The sequence below is a fragment of the Macrobrachium rosenbergii genome, chromosome 4 (genome assembly GCF_040412425.1).
Source record: "Macrobrachium rosenbergii isolate ZJJX-2024 chromosome 4, ASM4041242v1, whole genome shotgun sequence".
Lineage (NCBI taxonomy): Eukaryota > Metazoa > Arthropoda > Malacostraca > Decapoda > Palaemonidae > Macrobrachium > Macrobrachium rosenbergii.
Genome location: NC_089744.1, coordinates 40,336,599 through 40,358,718, shown reverse-complemented (window position 1 = coordinate 40,358,718; position 22,120 = coordinate 40,336,599). Strand labels below are relative to the sequence as shown.

General features: G+C 36.3%; 1 protein-coding gene across 2 annotated transcripts in view; it reads right to left on the bottom strand.

Annotated features, from left to right (window-relative positions):
• Positions 1-498: 498 nt before the first annotated feature.
• The window catches only part of LOC136832971 (visual system homeobox 2-like), a 121,649-nt gene continuing 100,027 nt past the window's right edge, over positions 499-22,120 (bottom strand). Inside the window, exons 4-7 of one of the 2 annotated variants that reach the window (XM_067094631.1) lie at positions 9,716-9,893; positions 4,288-4,750; positions 3,236-3,492; positions 499-630 (exon numbers count right to left, since the gene is read on the bottom strand). In XM_067094631.1, coding sequence (XP_066950732.1) covers positions 3,237-3,492; positions 4,288-4,750; positions 9,716-9,893 — 897 coding nt within the window. In that variant the 3' untranslated portion in view covers positions 499-630; position 3,236. Of the gene's footprint in view, positions 631-3,235; positions 3,493-4,287; positions 4,751-9,697; positions 9,894-22,120 lie in introns of both variants that reach the window. The other variant, XM_067094626.1, reaches the window with a different exon arrangement.

Sequence of the window (22,120 nt, the reverse complement as noted above, 5' to 3'; positions counted from 1 at the left end):
TTTTTTGAGCTTGATGGTTAAAAGAATAACTGTTAGAGCAGGGGTGAATTGCAAGATTATCTAAATACCATATCCGTAAGGTAATCATCTAGTTTAATCTTGAGAAACATTATGCACTAAATAATGGAAAGGTTCAAGAATGGATCGTTATATGACTCCCCGTGACCTTATATTAGTTACAGTATTAACCTGAAATTTCTTAAACCTGACTGACTAATGACATTTCATTACAATTAAGCAGAAAAAGTTGCAAACCAAAATTAAGATATCACAGTAGAATCAGTATATGATTATCAAACTTTCCTTTTTCATTACATTAGATGTCAGGTCTCCAGATTAGAACGCATCTTTCTTAAAAACGATGGCGAAGCGAAACAATATTTCAGTGTTGCCAATTTCGGGAAAGTAAAAAAAAGGGGGTGGGGGAAAGGTATTATCATTTGACTGAGGACTTGGGCTTAACTGCAGTTGACTAGGGAAGTCTCGTGACAGATCCGGAGGTAAACAAAGGAGCTAGTCATAGCGACTCTTCAAGGCGACTTGCTTAGGACGAGCCGCCGATCTCACCCCCGAAATCATAGTTGACTTTTTTTATTCTTTTTTTTCGCAGTTGGGAGGACGAGCTGATATCTGGAAGAGAAACGAAATGTTTAACATATGTTGCCATAGTTGATGAACGAATATTAAACTGAAATATGTGGCAAGATACAATACATTTAATATGATAAAAAATGGCATGTCGAGGAAACATACGTGTAATATAAAGCACAAAATAATCGACATTTTATAAGAAATCGAAGTTTTGGTATTTTGCTTTCTAGTTTCGACATTTGTAACCATGGGACTAGTTCCTTGCTGAATTTCATATATATATATATATATATATATATATATATATATATATATATATATATATATATATATATATATATATATATATATATATATATATATGTAAATACTCATACATATATACATAAAGAAAGATAAGTAACTAAGAACAGATAATTTATATGAAGGTTGAGTTCTTTCTTTATGAAAGGAAGTTAGTTGAATCTTCACTCTAAATGTGACAGATTACAGCCACTTGCTCAGCTGAGACAGATGGGCCTTTTACTTTTGAAAAAATCAGTGGAAAGAGATAATAAAGCATAGTTAAAGGAGAAACATGGGGCAGTCTATTTGTTACATTTGCAAGCGCTGACGTACGTTATAATATATTAGATGTTGACCCTATTCCACAAGTAAGACTCTTTTTTCTAAAGGTTCACCTTATTCGGTGGCACTGAAGTTGATAATTCGTCTGTGTTTTGACAATCTGGCGTATAATTTTTTAAGTTTTTGAGTTTTCATGTCAAAGTGTCTCAGTTTTTGATACTCTATAACATATAAGAATTTCATCTGCCCGCGTTGTCACGTTTTAAAACCAAAATTCCTCAGAAGATGAGCTAATTAGAAGCTCTGAATGATATCAAAATCTTGGAAGCCTATTTTATCGGAATGAGAAAAAAGGCTCAGGCTGGTTCGTCAAACTAGGGACGAATTGTAGAAAGCGCAATCTAATGTCAAACATGTTTAGCACGATATAAGAAAACAATATAATTTTACTATTCACTCCTATTTCTTTGCGGTTCAACCCACAGATAACGTTTTGAGTTGCTCAACAAAACAAAAATCACCGTACGTGGTTATTTAGTTTGAATTACTTCGACCATCCACATGCATTCATCTTATTTTTCACTTATCTCGGACATCTTCGCTTTTAATTAATCTATTCTTAGAACCACCGATTCTCTTAAGTGAGTCATTCAACCAATCTTTGATCATTAATTTATTTAGAAAAAACGGCAAGGCTGTAAAACCAAATAGATCGTAAAAGAAAAAAAAGAAAAACGAAAGGCAGTTTCAGCTACAGTAACTACATCCGAAAAATAAAGTAGCTATAATCCGTAGGAGAGAGAGAGAGAGAGAGAGAGAGAGAGAGAGAGAGAGAGAGAGAGAGATAATAATAATAATAAATAATAAAAAATAATAATAATAATAAAAAAATAATAATAATGAAAAAGATATAGAAAAATCATTATTTAACGGGCAGAAGAAAATTAAAGAGTACGAGCTGAAGAAATAAATTGAATTGTAGAAAAGCAAGCAAATAATCAATACACATTATCAGGAGTGAAGATACAGAGAAATCATTTCGGGAGAAGTCAAAAGTGGCCGAGCACTCAAAAAGACAGCAAATGACAGCCGCTATGAGGAGAGATGAGAAATAGTGTGGGTGGATATAGTATCTGAAAATTAAATGCTGACTAAGAATCTGAGGCCAAGAAGGTATCAACATAAACCAAGGAATGGAGATATCATGTTGCTGTAGTTCTTACTTATTATTATTATTATTATTATTATTATTATTATTATTATTATTATTATTATTATTATTATTATTATTATTATTATTATTTGATATCATCACTTTCCCGTGATCTTAAATGGAAAAATAAAGTCCGCAGTAGTATGTATGTACGAGTATATTGTTATATACAGGAAGCTTTCGCCAACTTGATCGGTTGCCCTCTTCAGCCAGAATACACATAGAAATAATAGTACATTTAGGACAACATCTTTGAAAAATGGAAGTTATAAAACAGTTTCCTGTATATAGTAATATACTCGTACAAACTGTACATACTACTACTGACTTTATTTTACCATTATTATTATTATTATTATTATTATTATTATTATTATTATTATTATTATTATTATTATTATTATTGTTGTTGTTGTTGTTTTAGTTGTTTGCCCGTTTCAGTCATTATCATTATTGTTAATGGTTTACTGTTTCCATTAATTATTATTATTATTATTATTATTATTATTATTATTATTATTATTATTATTATTATTATTATTATAGTTGTTTGCCCGTTTCAATTATTATCATTATTGTTATTGGTTTACGGTTTCTTTATTATTATTATTATTATTATTATTATTATTATTATTATTATTATTATTATTATTATTATTACTGTAGTTGTTTGTCCCTCTCAATTATTGTCATTAATGTTATTGGCTTACTGTTTCTGTTAATTATTATTATTATTATTATTATTATTATTATTATTATTATTATTATTATTATTGCTGTTACTTTTTCCATCGTTTTTAGAACTCTTACCCATATTATCGTTATCATTATCCTCATTATTATTAGTCATTATTATAATTATACCTCAGTATAATGATTGATGAAGATGAAGTGGTCGAGTGGGAGGCGGCGGCGGAGGCGGACCGTTCATCTGTTGTTGTTGCTGCTGTTGTTGATGTCGTTGTTGTTGTTGTTGGTGTAGGGAATGGGCGTGAAGGTAAGCGTTGGTCATTTCCGCGGGCGTGGGAACGTGGGCGAGGGGGTTGCTAGGGCTAACGTTCTGCAGGAGGCGGGCGCTGTGCTCCTGGGCCTTCTGGCGGAGGGCGGCGATGCTGCTCGATCTGGAGGGCGAAGGGTGTCTGGTTAGGTCGTGCTACTCTTTTTTTTTTCTGGGGGTATATAGTATTGTAATAGTTGTCGTTGTCCATCACGGTGTGTACAGGTACACTGACACAGCTATACATTCATATATAAGTGCTTAAATATAAAGAAATCGGAAACTTCAGGGCGTGCAATACATACAGTTAATGAATATACACTCCCACTCTCATTATACACACACATATATATACACATATATACAAACAAACAACCACACACGAGCACACACAAACATACATACTTATTAATATGTATATATACGTATGTATATATATATATATATATATATATATATATATATATATATATATATATATATATATATATATATATATATATATATATATTCCCCAGTCTGATAAAATGGGACAGTTAACTATACTGAGCTCACTTCCTCGTATGCACTGGATTGTGTTTTATTTTGCCAAACTCATTACTTTGCCCTTATGTCCATTTCAGAATCATAAATACTTATAAATAGAAGATAAACAACGACTGATGAGGATACTACTATTTTATCTTAATTCATTTCATAACACCAGTCTTCAGACGAGATATAGGCCAGACTTCAAAACATTATTGCCAGCAACACCCAGACAGGAACCTATAAAAGAGTTAATGATTGCTGGAAGTAGTGAGCTGACCTTCCATATCAACTATTTCAGTGGTGAGACTTTACTGCTATATTTGATAAGAATTGTGGCTGTTGGTTTTTGAATGTTTTATTAATAACTTTGCAGACTGGAAAGACTGACCTGAAATCTTCGTTGGGTTGCTGCTGGTGGTGTTTTTCGCCCGTGGTTCCAGCGTCGCTGTGGTCGTCTTCCCCGCTGGAATCCCCACCGTCGTCTCCATCACTTAGAGCTCCTAATCCAGCATCTCCTCTTCCGCTGATTCTCGATTCTCCTTCGCCTGCTCTTTCTCCTACGTCGGAACTATCTGCTCCTCCTCCACCTCCACTAACTCTTCCACCACCACCACCACCTCCTCCTCCTCCTCCTCCTCCTCCTCCTTCTCCTCCACCTCCATCTCCACCACCACCACCACCTCCTGTTCCTCCTCCTCCTCCTCCTCCCCCTCCTCTTCCACTACCATCCATCTCTCCAGGAAGGTGTTCTCGGGTAATATCAGAATTCTTGATATCAACTTCGTTGTCTTTCTCTCCGGCTTCGGCCTTTTGCAGCTGCTGCGCCGCCTCCATGCTCTTCCGGTGCATACCTGAGGGGAGGAAGGCACCAGTTAGTCCTCGATTTCTCTCGATTTCACGGAAGTAACAAGCGTAAACATATGGCAGCAATTAATCTTTGTCAGCGACACATTGATTCCATCTAATAATACTAATATGGCTGGCTCGACAAAAGCCACTATTAATACACTATTGCTGAAGTGCATTATTTACTACTGGAAAGGTAATTATTTACCCCCTTATCTTCTGACATCGACGAAAGCGTAAACGCTTCATGAGGCATGAAAGGTGGGATACGATTCACTAGCTTGTCTGCTGATATGATCTACGTTTCTCAGAACAAGTCTACAGCTACAAATATCATTATGAATTAAAACAGTACTAAATCATAGAGCAATGATGCTGTCGTATTCGGAAAAACACCCTTCGGTTCAGCTGAGCAATACCGGATTTTGGGATTCACGGACTTGAAAGAAACAGCAATGGTAACTCTTCTAAAATTATAATACTCTATTCTCTATGAGAAGAGAGAGAGAGAGAGAGAGAGAGAGAGAGCCTCCTTATTTGGTATTTTGTTCGTTTTAGCAGTTAGATTTTTTACATCAGATGAAGAGACCTAATTACGTATACAGTATACTCTGTGATCAGAATCAGATTATACAGTATTTTTCATTTAATGTTAAGATACTAACGTTCTAGAACCGTCTATATTAATAAGAATAGATCGGTAGGTGTAAAATAACAAAATGTAATAGATTTAAGTAGCAAAAAAGGTGTCACTTTTAATGCGGATAATTTTTCACCATCATTACGACAGGATGATGCTGATGATGATCATTTTTTCATTTTTCTTGCAGTCGATCACGTCAGTGCCAACTTCGCCCTTTTTATCGTTAGATAAGTTGAAATCTTAAAAGAAGGATGGTAGTCAATAATAACGATCCAGGCAGCGTTAACGGTACTAAAAATAATCGTAACTTTTGTTTTTATTGTCTATTTCATATAAAAAGTCTTATCTGCCTATGAATTAAATTGATCTTTTTAACAGAAGGTAATGACAAAGTTCGGTAAACTTGACATGCATATATATATATATATATATATATATATATATATATATATATATATATGGATGGATGTGCTTGTAACTACGAAGCCGCACATCCAGACGCAAGAAATACGGCTTTGTAGTTACAAGCACATCCAAAAAGCGCGAAGAATTCGAGAAGTTAAGAGGGCATTGTAGCTATTAGAAATTTATATATATATATATATATATATATATATATATATATATATATATATATATATATATTATATATATATATATATATATATATATATATATATATATATATATTTATATAATAATGATATATATATATATACAAGGTATTCGAATAACAGACTGATTCTAGTAAAAACAAAGCAGTCAGACCCGGTCATAGCTGGAGGCGTGGTAACTTTGAACATGTCTGAACCTGCATGACAAGCCGCAACACGCTATGACGTTCAGTTGACTGTGAGTCGCCATTTTGTTTGGTTGTGTTTTCTGTTGGGCCTAAAAAATGCTAAGTTTAAAAGCTGAACAATGTGTCAATTTGAAATTTGTAGTAAAATTGCACAAAACACCAACAGAATGTTTTCAGATGCTTAGTGCAGCTTATGGGAATGACTTCCTGGCTCTTGCGCGTGTGTTTGAGTGGCGCAAAAGATTCAGCGAGGTACGTGACATTGTCAAAGATTATGTACGCCCTGGGCGACCTTGCTTGCACTTCAAGAACCGAAGAAAATGTAGAAAAAATCAGTCAGATTGTTCGAAAAGACGCCGACTAAGTGTTCGAATGATAGTTGAACCTGTGCACAGTCACAAAGACACCTTCCATATTAGCCCGATTTAGCACCGTGCGACTTTTATCTTTTCCCAAAAAATCAGTGCTTCAAGGGACACGCTTTGGCCCAGTTCATGCTGTAAAGAAGAAAACGGCGGATGTGTTGAAACAACTGACAGAAATTGATTTCCTAGAGGCCTTCGACCAGTGGAAAAGAGGACTGCGGCAATGTAGGCCTATTAGTGGAAATGGGGAGTGTATTGAAGGGGACAAGCATTTAATTTGGAATACATAGGCTATAAACAAAGGTGAGTTATTTAATAGACACACCTAGTGAATATATATATATATATATATATATATATATATATATATATATATATATATATATATATATATATATATATGTGTAATGTGTATGTGTATGTATTTATTTATGTGTGTATATATGTGTGTATATATATTATATACACATACATACCTACATACATACATACATATATATATATATATATATATATATATATATATATATATATATATATATATATATATATATATAGTGTGTGTGTGTGTGCTTGTGTTTGTGTGTGTGGTTGCTTATGTTTGTATTTCATAATCATACTAGAAATGCTTTCATTTGAAATCCGCTTATTCATGTAATTAGGGAATTTCATCAGATATTAATGCTCCACACGTGGGTGAAGATCTTAGAAATACAATGGACTGAACACTTACAAACCTTGCAAGAGCCGCGTAATTATTTGCGTTGCAGACACTGTAACAAATGATCATTATCCTTGTTATTATAATCCTTTTTGTTTTTAGTAATGGTTATAAGAGTTGTTGTAAGGCAGGGATTCCCAACTTTTTTTCACGTGACCCAAGCGGTTTTATGCACTGTATATCATGCATTTTCTGAATATGACTGTCTGTTGGCAGTAAAAGTAAAGGATAAGTGGGGGAAGAGTTCATGGAAAGGAGAGGGGAAGAGGGAAGGAAGGAGAAGGGGGAAGAGGAAAGGGGAGGAGAAGGGGGAAGAGGAAAGGAAGAAGGGGGAAGAGGGAAGGAAGGAGAAAGGGGGAAGAGGGAAGGAAGGAGAAGGGGGAAGAGGAAAGGAAGGAGAAAGGGGGAAGAGGAAAGGGAGGGAGAAGGGGGAAGAGGAATTAAGGAGAAGGGGGAAGAGGAAAGGAAGGAGAAGGGGCGAAGAGGAAAGGAAGGAGAAATGGGGAAGAGGAAAAGAAGGAGAAATGGGGGAAGAGGATAATGAATGATGAGGGGAGGAGGATAAGAAGGAAGAGGGTAGGGGGAGGGTAGGGCAGGGGAGGGGCCAGGGGGAAAGGAGTGAGGGTAGGGAACCGTGGAATGATGAGGAATGGAGGGAACATGGAAAGGGAAGGAAAAGAGGGTTAGGGCAAATAGTTTACAAGGAAATATGTATAATCTGGTTAAAGATCGAAGAGGTTGGGTTAAAAAAAAAATGTAACTTTTGGATTTCAGCGCAGATCAGGATTTAGAAGTTCCCCTTTTTTCAGACTAAATTTGAGATTTGAACTTGTTTAATAATAATCGGAAGACCAAACGAACCAAGACGAATGCTTGGTGACATGTTTGGGGTCGCGACGCCAGACTTGGGAAAGGCGATTGCATGTGCCCTTACTACTTCTATTTCCTCTACTAACTGATCTTAATCATTTGGAACATGGAAATAGTTGTTCGTAATTTCTCTGCCTGCTTCCGAAAATTGTCTTTTTAACTTCATCAACTTCCTTTTTCTTATGCTTATTTACTTTAATTGATATAATTCTGATCACTTTCGAGTTTCAGTTGGGGATTAGTGGTGGTTCCTTTGGATTATATTTCACTGTTGTAACGTATTGAATGCTGATGCATATTTTGGTGAGATATATTTCAGCCTCTGTTTTCTTTACTTATCTACCTGAATAAGACATATAATGAGCTGTTCACCGATTATCTATATCCTTGGATAAAGTCCTTTACAGCCGTAATAGTAGCATGCTCTAATATCACTGTATCTCTAATGCTTTTACCAAGCAAATTATTTATATTTCTTACCTGACCGTTTACCTTGAATAATTTCAACAACTTTGATAATACATCTTTAAAACTGGCTTCATAATGGGGCAGTAATAGGGGAACGAAAGCTCCAAAAGACCCTCCTCTGCCACTGATCTTTATCTCCCTACCCTTTCAAAATACAAAATTTATTTGCACAAATATACAGACATACATGCATACATACATGTATATATATATGTAATATATATGTATATATATACACTATATATATATATGTACTGCATCGAGTGTTTTCGATTTTTTATGCTAGGAACTCACCTGTGTTAAGTAATTTCTCTATTATTATTATTATTATTATTATTATTATTATTATTATTATTATTCAGTATTATTATTATTATTCAGACTATGGCACATTCATACGATGAAAGAAAAAAGTGATGTCATTATGAGAAAAGAAGAGAGAGAACACAGCCATACTCACACTGACTTAAAGATAAGAAAGAGAGCGAGTGACACAAACTTACAGACTTATTATAATTATCCTAAAGCACAAGAGGGAATGATACCCACTCAGGCATCCGCTCCCCTGCCACTCGACGAGCGCCCCTGGCACACTAAAACCGCTCTAGGGTATGGAAACACGATAAGGCAAGGGTAATCATCTTTAATCTTTCAACCTTAAAGTTGTTTTCAGCCTTTTAGTTACTCTTTTATAAAGGACAGTGCACGGGTTCTCTTTGCTTCCTAAACGGGAGATTTTGGCTATAATTGCAATCACTAAATTATATATGAGAATTAAGCTCCAAATGACAAAGGTTTTTTTTTTTATAAAACTACTATTGTTTTATGATAATCTATAGATGAAAATCGGGTTTCGGGATATGGAGAGCACCTACGACAAATTAAACTTGTTAGACACCAAAGCAGGGTTTCCTTAAAAAAAAAAAAACTGTTTACTCTCATTATCTTGATCCTTTTAACTCCCTCCAGGTCGTTTTAGCGGAGAGCGCGTTCGTTAGCTCTCCTCCTTGCTTGGGGTCCAAAGTGACGCAACACGAGAGCTCGTCTCGTGGTCCGGGGGAACGGATGCCTTCGTGGACTCACCTGGTGAGGGACCCATACCTAGCAGCCAGGGTGCGGGGCACTCTTCGCCGGCCTCTACGGACTTCACGATGGTCTCGGGCAATGGCAGCGAGTGTCGCACCATGGCTCCGTACAGGCCGTACTCTGCCATGATGGTGCTCTTGCCCCACGTCTTCTCCGTCTTCCGCCACTTCGCCCGCCGGTTCTGGAACCACACCTGTGAGGGGAAAAGCCATATTTAATTCCAGGGAAGAGATCATTGTCTGGAACTTGGCAGAAAAAAAAAGAAAGAAAAGGTGCATCAATGATTCTGAGAAATGCGTTGTTAGGAGGATGAATTTTTCATTTAAGAGAGTTCTTGTTCATATCTCTCACAACAGTTCCGTTGCAGTTGGAGAAAGCGAGAAAACACTCAGAATGGATATGACCCCTCAATGTCCTAATGCAACGTTATTTCGTCTCTAAGTAAAGTTATTGATAACTATGGACTATTGACACCTACAGATTTTCAATTAAAAATCATCAGTTGCTTCTAGTAATGGACATTCTTTCTTTAGATTATGAGGTACATAATTTTTCTTTGATAAAAACCTTTAATCCTGCTCTGTTAAAAAGAATAGTGCATGAAAAGGTTTCCCAAAAAGAAGCTGTTATTTATTTATAAGCCCAAATTAATGATAGACCAGAAGGATTTAGTGCCCAGTTCTCCACACGTTATGAACACAGTCTGCATACATAAAAAATTAACAAAGTTACGTTCATCTCATTCTCAGACGCTTTCCAGGTCAACTGTAGTATAATTACATAGTTATAAGGAAGGTTGAGAATGAGCATTTGAAGAGGGCTGAGTTGGAGAAGGGATATCTTGTGAAGAGTATCATGATCTGTAGCTTTAGATGAATGAGAAGGGCGCAAGGAAGGGGATTTGAAGGTCATCAGCAAAATCCATGAGAAATACTACTAACGATGAGAAAAGGGACAAGCGTAACACCATCATCTGCAACAGAAGTTAACCACTTTGATAAACTTCAAATTCGTTTACGGGCAGGCGTGAAACCAAAAGCATTGAGTTCGGGTGAAATGTTTTAGACCACAAGCGCTGACATAATATTCACCAAACTTCCTGGGGGAGGGTGACCGAATATGAGTAGTAGAGTACGATACAAGATCACATTTAATCTCTCATTGCAGAAATTATACTGACAGCTGGAAAGGAAGTTGTAAGTTTCCAAGCGCCGTAGAAGATCAGGGGTGTTAGGCGTCACCTGCCTGGAAACTGGTTGTACAAGTGAGTGCTCTCAAGATGAAGGATGAATAGCAGTGTTTAGGACAGGCGAAAAGGTGATGAAATGCTGGAAGAAGTTCATCTGCTTATTCTAAGAGAAACGAACAAATTATGCCATCAGGCCCATATGCCTTTCCCGTCTTCAGAGATAGTAAAATGATCGGAGAGGGTACAACATGTCACAAATAATTAATGACCAAGTTAGCTCCAATGGAATCGGCTAAGGATGAGTTATAGGATACAAGGCAATATGTTGGAAGAGAAGGCGAAAACATTTGGTTCCAACTAAATTATTATTATCATCATTGTATAACAGGAGAAGACGTGCATTTGGAATAAGCCGAAAAGGCCTTTAACTTGATATATAAGCTTCCATACAAAAATGTGCGAAAGGAGCAAAAAACAGGAAAAAGAAACAGAAAACGTACAAAAAAAAGACAAATATATACGTCTATAAGAGTACCCAGATAAAGTAAACTTAGGGCATATCGTCCATCATTTTCCCGTAACACTGCGACCTTTCTTCAACTAGAGAACCTCATCATCAGTAGACTGAAAAGAAGAGAGGTATTGGAAAGTTATATAGACAGACTACTCTAATTGAACCCTTAATTAGCTATTGCTTGAACATCGTAGGATAAGTCTTCGAAAACATGCAACGTCGTGTGCAATATGAAACGAGAGTAACTATAGAACTCACGACCCTTCTGAGTAAGTAGTTATATGGGATTCTGCAGTCGCATTTGGAGCCGATGAAAAATATCAGTGGGAAATGGAGAACCTAATAGGAATTGACGACTTATTCTTATGTTTGTTTACTTATTTTCGGGGCAAGAATGTTAAACACTCAACGTTATGAAACATTAGCAGAAAGTGTCATTTCATTGTCAGGGAGCTGCTTTCGTCAAATAAACTTCAGGCAGAAATATAAATATTTTTTGCAGGTACGAAGAATCAATAGCGGGTAAAAGCTATCAGCCATGTCAGTCAAATTAAATAGCAAATTTTAACTTAGTTTCATCCAAGCTATACAATTTCATTTAAAAACCCTCACATAAAAGATTATATCTAGTTTCAGAAACTGTACATTTTTTTTAACAAAATCTGATGCCCGCGATTTTTATTAACAAGTTAGCGTGCAGACCCCTGGTATACAAATATAACTAGCTTGTATAGTGAGGCAATTCTGACTGTTAGAAGTTTGTCTTGTTTTCTTTGCTCAAATCCGTTTGTTTACTAAAAATGTCCCTACATTTCAGTCTTATTTCAGGAAGAATCTGGTATGGTAAGGCAGAGAGAGAGAGAGAGAGAGAGAGAGAGAGAGAGAGAGAGAGAGAGAGAATAATTTAAGATTAATTACCTGTTACTCGTAGAGGTGAACAAGCAGAGTAGTTAGGTGTGTATAAATATATATACACACACACACACATATATATATATATATATATATATATATATATATATATATATATATATATATATATATATATATATATATATATATATATATATATATATATATATATATATATATATTTATATATGTATATATATACACATACATTCATATATTTATAATATATATATATATTTATTATTGTATGTATATATATATATACATATATAAATATATATATATAATATATATATATATATATATATATATATATATATATATATATATATATATATATATATATATATATATATATTTAAATATATGTGTATATATATACATATATAAATATATATATATATATATATATATATATATATATATATATATATATATATATATATATATATATATATGCACCTAATGATGATAAAACCTGCAACTTTCTCTCAAATTCATTGAGCCATCTTGAATCTTTAAAAGATAAAGTGGGATCTTTTATGCAAACCGCTCCCCTTCCGCGACCCGCCTCAGCGGCCTGTCGGAATCGGCGGAAGAAGATTGGCGCATAATTGCGCGGCTTCATAAGCATGTGCCACTCATCTGGCGGGCGATTGGGTTGTTACGAGGTGATTAGGCGAGGCAATTAGCGAGCCCAAAACAAGTCATCATGCAGCTGATTACCGGCGTAATGAAGGACCAATTCGATTTTCCCAATTACGGCCAATTTATTTCGCCAATGAACTTCTTTTCCTTTAATTTGCGAGGCATTGGCGTCTTCTGTCGACGGTATTGGCGACGTGGACTCGACACATGTTTCAGCTCGTTCGGGAATTTTGACTTTTATTCGCCTTTAAGGAGGTTTTCCTTTTTTTATTTCAGCCCCCTTCTATAGCTGTAATGATTACCTTGCCTACATTTTCTTAATTTTCATCCTTTTTTTTTTTTTTATTTTATTTACATTTCGTTTCCTCAATTTTATCTTTTTCTAGCGGCGTCGACGACCTAATTTTTAAATCCAAGTCAATATAGAATCAATGAACGGATCAAAATTCAAGCGCATTTGCTATTGAAATGGGTCTCCAGACACTTTCGACCTGTTATTTCCATTGATGAGTCTCTAAATTTCTAATTTGTTTATGGTGCAGTAAACCTGTGTGATTATGACTTTGCAACACCAGACATTTTTCGGCAGCGATACGTGTAAAGGTTCCGGGATTATTTTCGTGATTGACTCAATTTATATATTTATCATTATCCAACATCTGTCATTCTTTACTACTAACCTCTCTCTCTCTCTCTCTCTCTCTCTCTCTCTCTCTCTCTCTCTCTCTCTCTCTCTCTCTCTCTCTCTTTTGTAATTAGTATATTTTCCGGAACTTAGATCAATATGTTTGGATACTAATTTTAATTTGATATTTATCCTCCGGTTTGTTTTCCACGTCATACTTTCACGATTCAATTTTCTTCAGATTTTTTATCATTTTTAAACATTTGTCCCTGCTCTTACCAATGCTACCTTGTCCAAGTTCTTATAGAGTACAATAGACCGAGGTAACTTTTTTTTTAGCTCCAGAGTTTCATCTTGCGTTCAATTATTTCATTATTTTGGCTTATACTTCATCCCCTTTTATTATCGTATCTCCTTAAAGTCTCTGCTTTATATTCTTTTCCGCGACTGTCGTGGTTAGTAGGGAGATGGAGTGAATAACCAACCCTCCCTCCCCTCCCCTCCCCCAACACCCGGCACCTGCTCTCCTCCCTTTTTCCTATCCTCCTACTCCCTCTCCTTTTCCTCTCCCTTCCTTTCCTCCACTACCATCTCTTTCTCCTCGCCTTGCTCATGTTCCTACTCCTAATTCCATCTTCTCAACCTTTCTTTTCTCCTCTTTTTTTTTTCTCTCCCTCAGTCTCTTGCTATTTCCACCTCCCTCATCTTCCTGCTGTCAGCATCTTTCTACTCGTGCATATCATTCATGTTATACATTCCTCTTTCCACCAACCCCCTTCTGATTCTTCCCCCATGTCCCTCGTCTTCCTATTTTCCCTCCTTTTCCTTTTCCCCTTCTCCTTCCCCCGCAACTTTTGTCCAAACAACAAACCCCTCACCACGCTCCCCTCCCCCTTACCGTATATTTACCCTCACCTCCTACCCTGCCTTCTTTCTGTGCCTGGATATCACTTAATGCTATACTCAACCCCCCACCGCCCCCACCTCCTGTCTCTCTCCCTTCCCTTCCCCCTCCATGTCCCTCACAACTCCTCCTCAACCCCTCGCCCTCCCCTACCCCTCGCCCTCCCCTACCCCCTCTCTCTCTCTCTCTCTCTCTCTCTCTCTCTCTCTCTCTCTCTCTCTCTCTCTCTCTCCTCTTTCTGTCCGTGGATATCATTTAATGCTATTCTTGGGCGCTTAGTCCCTCGCAGGACCCGAGGGATTCCGGGGACTTTCCAAAAGGAAATCTGCTCAACTGCCCATTGATGTCCTCAATGCTATTACCGACAAGCCCCGGTCATCAAAGCTTTATTGGGAGACAGATTTAAGTTCCGAAGGGAATAAGAAGTGGTTGTTATAGAAAAGGCAGCGCCAGCAACAGCATTGCCGGCAGGAGGGAGAGAGAGAGAGAGAGAGAGAGAGAGAGAGAGAGAGAGAGAGAGAGAGAGAGAGAGAGAATCTTCATTGAAGATGAAGATTCTCTCTCAAAAAGTTAGAAAAAACAAACAAATTGAGCCAGACATAGACAGATATTATGAACGCAAAATACACGGGAAATTTGCAGCCCGGCAGAAATATTCAATCATCCTGGCATAAAACGAGAGAGAGAGAGAGAGAGAGAGAGAGAGAGAGAGAGAGAGAGAGAGAGAGAGAGAGAGAGAGAGAGAGAATCTTCACTGAAGAAATGGAAGGAAAAAAGTTAGAAAAAACAAACACATTGAGCCGGACACAGACAGATATTATGAAAGCAAAATACACGGGAAATTTGCAGTCCAGCAGAAATATTCAATCATCCTGGCATAAAACACGAGAGAGAGAGAGAGAGAGAGAGAGAGAGAGAGAGAGAGAGAGAGAGAGAGAGAGAGAGAGAGATTTTCGATAGTAAATGCAAAGCAAATCAACAAGGTAATGTACGCTTCATACGAAAATAACTGAGTGATGAACAGTTTCTTCGTTATGAATTTCTCTCACCACTGGCTCTGTTCTTTTAACGGAATCGGCAGTTTCCAACTGACACCGCAAGGTATGGAAATGTCCCAAAATTTCACATTTTCCCGCCAGAATTATGACGACTATATGAAAATCCAAGATGAGAAAAACAGAAGTTAAATTCAGGATACTCAGCCTACACCAGGTTGTATAGCATTACAGCAGTTACATTTATCGTTGCAAATATGTCTTGTGCCCTTCTGTTACGCTGCCTTTGGGTAACTTACGTATAACTGATATCACTGTAATACAGTCACAGACTTATGTACACATTCCATGAACAGTCATAAAGATTCTTATAGCCTTACATAATTGCCTATGTTGATAAGGTACAAAATTCAGAAAAGGTGGCTTTTGTAATCGCCTATGTGTGACTTCCAAGGTAACAAAAGAATGACGGCATTGACAAGGAAAAATGTATGCACGGGTAACTGTTTATAATAAAACCATTTTCTTGAATGGCAGGAGAACAGAGAAAGTAAGAGGGTTGTTTGTAATTCTGAGGAGTGGATCGGACTGGAAATGAAGGCTAGTGCGCCAGTGAAAGATGTTAAGATTTGTGTCGTTCATCTTTGGTACATTTATTCATTCAAATTTGTGCCATTACCTTTCTTGTTCGGTGATCAGAATTAGTTTTTTTTTTCTCCTCAAAATTTTTTTGTCGTATTTTGGTGAGGGGATTGTAAAAAGTAAATAGAAGCGAATGAAGAAACACTGTCAAGAAATTCTTAAAAATCACTAACAAGGTTGAGAAAGCATGTCAAATAACAAACTTATCACAATAAGCAGTAAAATTCATATAGAAAAGTAAAAAAAAAAAAAAGTATTGGCTCTATTGAAGGAAATTCCGTATGCCAGAAAAATAGAGTAAGAAGTAAATGCAGAGAAACTCATGGAAACCAAAAATTCTTTTTCAAGATGTACATTATCTATGAAAAATGAAAAAAAAAATTATTATAGAAACAAATAAACGGCTCGAAATCATGAAAATATGAAAAAAAGAAGCAAACTTCTCCTGAGAAAAAAAAAAACATGATGACATGCGTAAAAGACCAAGCAAACATGTATCCCTTCCAAAATGTGATGCCATTCAGAATGTTTAAATTCTCACGCAAAAATAAACAGACAAACAAACAAACACGAAAACAAACACATCCAGCCTTCAGGAGGAACCTGAAAGCATCTCTTAATATGACCCGGGGTGTCAAATTAGATTCTTAGTCTCATTAAAAGAAAAAATTTCCCTCAATACGGCCCTGTCAAAAGTTCCGTCCGGTAAACTTGGATTCTGGTATTTCTGGGAAGAGAGGAGAGAGAGAGAGAGAGAGAGAGAGAGAGAGAGAGAGAGAGAGAGAGAGAGAGAGAGGGCGATTAATGCGAGTGATGAAAAAGCAAATGAGATCACTTTATCAACAGAAGAGTGTGATAAAGCAAATGAGATCAGTTTATTAACAGATGTAAGAGAGATAGATATATTCAAGGATTAGGAAAGCGGCTTACGAAAGAGATAATATGTAGAGAGAGAGAGAGAGGGCGTGAGAGAAAGTGAGAAAGAGAGAGAGAGAGGGGGATAGCATACTAATGTCTCGGAAAACTTTCTCAGATTGGTTCGAAACGGGGTTCGAAACTTCTGGTAGATTAATCAAGAGTTCGCGAAGCCTCCCGTGAAAATCTCTTTAACTCGGGTCCCGGGGTTTTCCTATCAGCAGCTTGTTTCGAGAAGTCGAATGGATACGGCCGGGAACCAGCGCTCCTTTTCGAGCCAACTCTTCAACGCCTTAACAATACACCGCTTTCTGGGAACGCCGTAAAAAGGGGTTGGGTGTTTAAATGAAAATATATAAAGCTTTAGAGGAACAAACCCATTTTGCTGAATCTTGTAATTTCTTAATACAGCAAATTCTAGTTATTTTATAACAAAAAAGTGAAAAGAAAATTTAAAATAATAATACAAAACGTTTAAAAAACACTATTTTTGTGAAACCCTGTAATACTTCAGTGAGATACCAAATTTTAATAATGCTTTGCAATGTAACGTCTCTTAAATTTCATGTCTGGTTAATACAGGAAAAAAAATATGACGCAAACAAATTAACACAGATGAATGGAGGAAATAAGTACCAGAAGTAACGGGGAATGACTACTAAATGGTCAGTTATTTTTTTCGCACAGCAGTCAGTCACGAAAAATTGACAAAGGTGGGATCAAAGGTTTATTTGGCTTCTATAATAAAAGTTACGTTTAAGTTTTTAATAAAAAATTACTAGGCAAAATATCAGCTTCGGCCGTATATTACAATAGTTTCTGGAGAGAAAGCTGTGATCTCATGTCTCCTAAACTCTCTCTCTCTCTCTCTCTCTCTCTCTCTCTCTCTCTCTCTCTCTCTCTCTCTCTCTCTCTCTCTCTCTCTCAGCGTTTTTGCATTATTAAAAAAATTACATTTGTTGTTCCCGGCGACTATGGGTTAGAAAGTAAGCGACAGCTATTCGGATTTTTCATGTGTAAAAAAATTAACTTGGAGTGTTATCTATTGCCAACAAACGTATGCATGTTAATATAAGTAAATTGTTGGTGCCGTTAATGAAGATGCTAGATGACTAGGAGCAAATCAGAAGGGACGTGTCTTGTCATTTACTGATACCTGAGTCACAGTTGTGCCGGAAATCGTGAGAGTTTTGGTGAAGGAGAGTCGTTGTCTGTTTATTTATGTCTCCCTTCAGAACAGAACATAAGTTCTCTTCCCTAATTCCTATAACACTCCTTTTATTAGGAAGCGGCTCTGTTGTTTCCCTTGTAGCTTGGTCCAGCTGCTTTTAATAATGCCCATCCTCCGTCCGCCGTCTTTCTTGTCTCTTTCCTTCACGCCTAACTACATATGGGAATAAAGTTGCTGTTGAATTAAGTTGCCGTCCCATTTCCCTCCCATTAAAATGGTTTCTTAAAGGGCTGATGTTCTCGTGTCGGTACTAAATTTAGGAACCCTTATGCCCTCGTTGGTATCTTTTGGTATTCATGCTTCAGTTTTCAGTTGCGGGCTGCCCAAAAGCAAGAGCCTGTGCCAACACAAGGCTGGCAAAATCTAAAACAACGACAACCAACTTAAGACCTCCATAGATCACCGACGGAGAGAAATGAAGACTGTAAAATGCTCAAGAGGAAAAGAGCATATTATTATGACTGTACTTTCGGTTTTGATTACTCTATTCTCATTAGAGTTACGGTACAGAGGGAGAGGAGCAAGTCAGCAAGTTCAGTATGTCAAACCAACCAAAGGTTTCGACCCGTGGATTAATTCATCGAAGAGCGTTCAATCTTTTTGCGCTATTGGCTCACCCGTTTGAATGTTGCTCGTGTTTCGGTTCATGAGCCTAAACAAATATTATTATTACCATTATTCAGAAGATGAACCCTATTCACATGGAATAAGCCCACAGCGGCCAGTGACTTGAAATTCAAGCTTCCAAAGAATATGGTGTTCATTAGGAAGAAGCAAGAGGAGGTAAAGGGGAATACAGAAAGAAGAGATCTCATTTAATAATAAAAAAAATTATTAATAAATTAATAAATAGATAAAAATGTACTAAAATATAAGGGATACAGCATTAGGGTAGTAATGCACTGCATCTTCGCCTGAACTTTTGAAATTAATCTGATACGAAACATAAGGCATACCACTTAAAAATTGGTTTTGATTTTCTTTTGTTCTCATGTCAGGATGACAAAGAATAACCAGCCGCCTAATAGAATTTTTATGTAATATTTTTCATTTTCACAATTACATTCTGTAATCCGATAATATCATTAAGGAGTAAATATAAATTAATTTCCTAAGGTGTTTAACAAGAGCGACTGCCAGACTACTTAGCTTTCTCTTTTACAACCCAAAATTCTCTCTTTCAATTTTCTGTAAAAGAAAACTATTGTGACGGCTTTGTCTGTCCGTCCACACATTTTCTGTCCGCCCTCAGATCTTAAAAACTACTGAAGCTAGAGGGCTGTAAATCGGCATGTTGATCATCCACCCTCCAATCATCAGACATACCAGATTGCAATCCTTTAGGCTCAGTAGTTTTTATTTTATTTAAGGTAAAGTTTAGCCGTGGATCGTGCGTCTGGCAGCGCTTTCCGGAGGCGTGCGACTCACCTTAACTTAACCGCATCTGGGGAGCAACTGAGCCGCTGGCCGGTCGTCGCACTCGTAAGATAGTTTTATACAGCATTATATGTTGTACAGAAAACTCGATTGCGCCGAAAAAACTTCGGCGCATTTTTTACTTGTTTTTTTGTTATTTCTTATAATCATCACGTTGCTATCATGTTCACTTCTGTTCTGACTCAGAAAGACTCGAGTCAGATTAAAAAACTTCAATTTCATAAAATTATGAAACATAAGCTATTGATTTTTCCCCAGTTTAGTTTACAGTTACTTTTACTTTCCACCCATTTCCTTTGCTATCTCACAGTCTTGTCTTACTTAGCCATATAATTATTTCCTCGTCACTTTTCCTGAACATATACAGTATATATACAGTATATATATATATATATATATATATATATATATATATATATATATATATATATATATATATATATATATATATATATATATATATAAATATATATACCTATATTCATATATATATATATATATATAAACTAATAGGTCATTCAAACGACCTTTTTATTCAGAAAAAAAAGTTACAAGCTTTCTTGGACAAACAGTTCATATTATCAAGTATCCGTAGGTACAGATACTTGATAATGTGGACTGTTTGTCCAAGAAAGCTTGTAACTTTTTCTGAATAAAAACTCCGTTAGATACCATCCAGTTTGAATGAGTCCTTTAGTAATTCTACTAATGCACAGAACAATTGTGTATGTGATAAAGTAAATTAAATTATATATATATATATATATATATATATATATATATATATATATATATATATATAATAATATATATATATATACATATATATATATATACATATACATATACACATATATATATATATATATATATATATATATATATATATATATATATATATATATATATATATATATATACATATACAGTATATATATAGCCTATATATATCACTGTCTCCGTCTTTATTCTCGTCTACTCCGTTAATCCACAAAATTTCTGCTTTCATTAGTGTTATCTTATGCCTTTTCTTCATTCCGTCGTGTCCTCCAGATTATGTTCTCTCTCTTTCTTGTCAAACCTATTTTCTTTTATTTTTTTTCTTTCTCCTCAGTTTTCTCTACGCTCTTACTTCCTTTTCTCTCGATCTTCTATTTTTTATCATAATTTTTTACCTTAGTTTTACTCTTTTTTCTTTCTTTTTTCCTCTTTTCCGGTTTTTCTTTCCCCTTTGTCACTTTCTATTCGTCTTCATATTTAATCTTCCCTTATTAGTCACCCCTTCTCATCATTTTTCGAATTTCTTTTCTTTATTCATCTCCATCTACTCGTTCCCTATTTGCTATCAATCTTCACTCCTCAATTTTTGGCTCTTCAGCCTCCTTCACTTCCTCATCTTCCTATTCCTCCTCCTCTTCGCATCTCCTACTCGTATCCCCTTCCCCCCTCCTCCACTTCCTCCTCCTCCTCCTCCTCCTCCTCCTCCGTCTCCTCCACCCAGCCTCCTCTCCCTCCTCTGCCCCCTTCCCTTTGGCCTAAAGATAACATGAATGTTCTATTGGCCCGACATTGGCCAATGGAGTGTGAGGAAGCAAATGTTGCAAGAAAGTCTGCGTGGCACTTCTTTCTTTCTTTCTTTCTTTCTTCCTCTCTTCCTTTGTTTCTTCCTTTGTTTCTTCCTTCCTCCCTTTCTTTCTTCTTTTCTTTCCTTCTTTCTTTCTTTCTTTCTTTCTTCCCTTCTATCTTTCTTTCTTTCTTTCTTCCATCCTTTCTTTCTTTCTGTCTTCCTTTCTTTCTTTCTTTTAGCCTTCCTTCCTTTCTTTCTTCCTTCCTTCCTTTCGTTCTTTCTTTCTTTCTTTCTTTCTTTTTCCTTTCTTTCTTTCTTCCCTTGTTTCTTTCTTTCTTTCTTTTTTCTTTCTTTCTTTCTTTCTTTCTTTCTTTCTCTTCTTCTTCTTCTGCTGCTGCTTCTTCTTCTTCGTCTTCTTCTCCTTAGTCTTGTTTCCTCTGTCCATCGCCGTCTATATTTCTTTGTCAACGAACACATCTTCAGTCTTCACTCATGTCTGAGCTGTACCCTCCACCTCGTGGTCTTTTCAATCACTCAACTGCCATTACTCGTTCTTTTCTATCTAAACGATTTGCAATTAATCAGGGATTCTGTTTTTTTTTCTTTACTTTTTTTACTTTTTTGCACTTCTTTTCCTCCAAGGGGAAGGCTTGGTTCAGAGAGAGAGAGAGAGAGAGAGAGAGAGAGAGAGAGAGAGAGAGAGAGACAATAAAGAACACCGTGCTAAAGAGAGGAAGAGAGGTAAGAAAATAATAGAGAGAGAGCGGAAAGCAGAGAGAGCCGGGAACCGATAAACAGAGATAAGATGAGAGGGAAAGAGTGGCTACAAGATGAGAAGGAT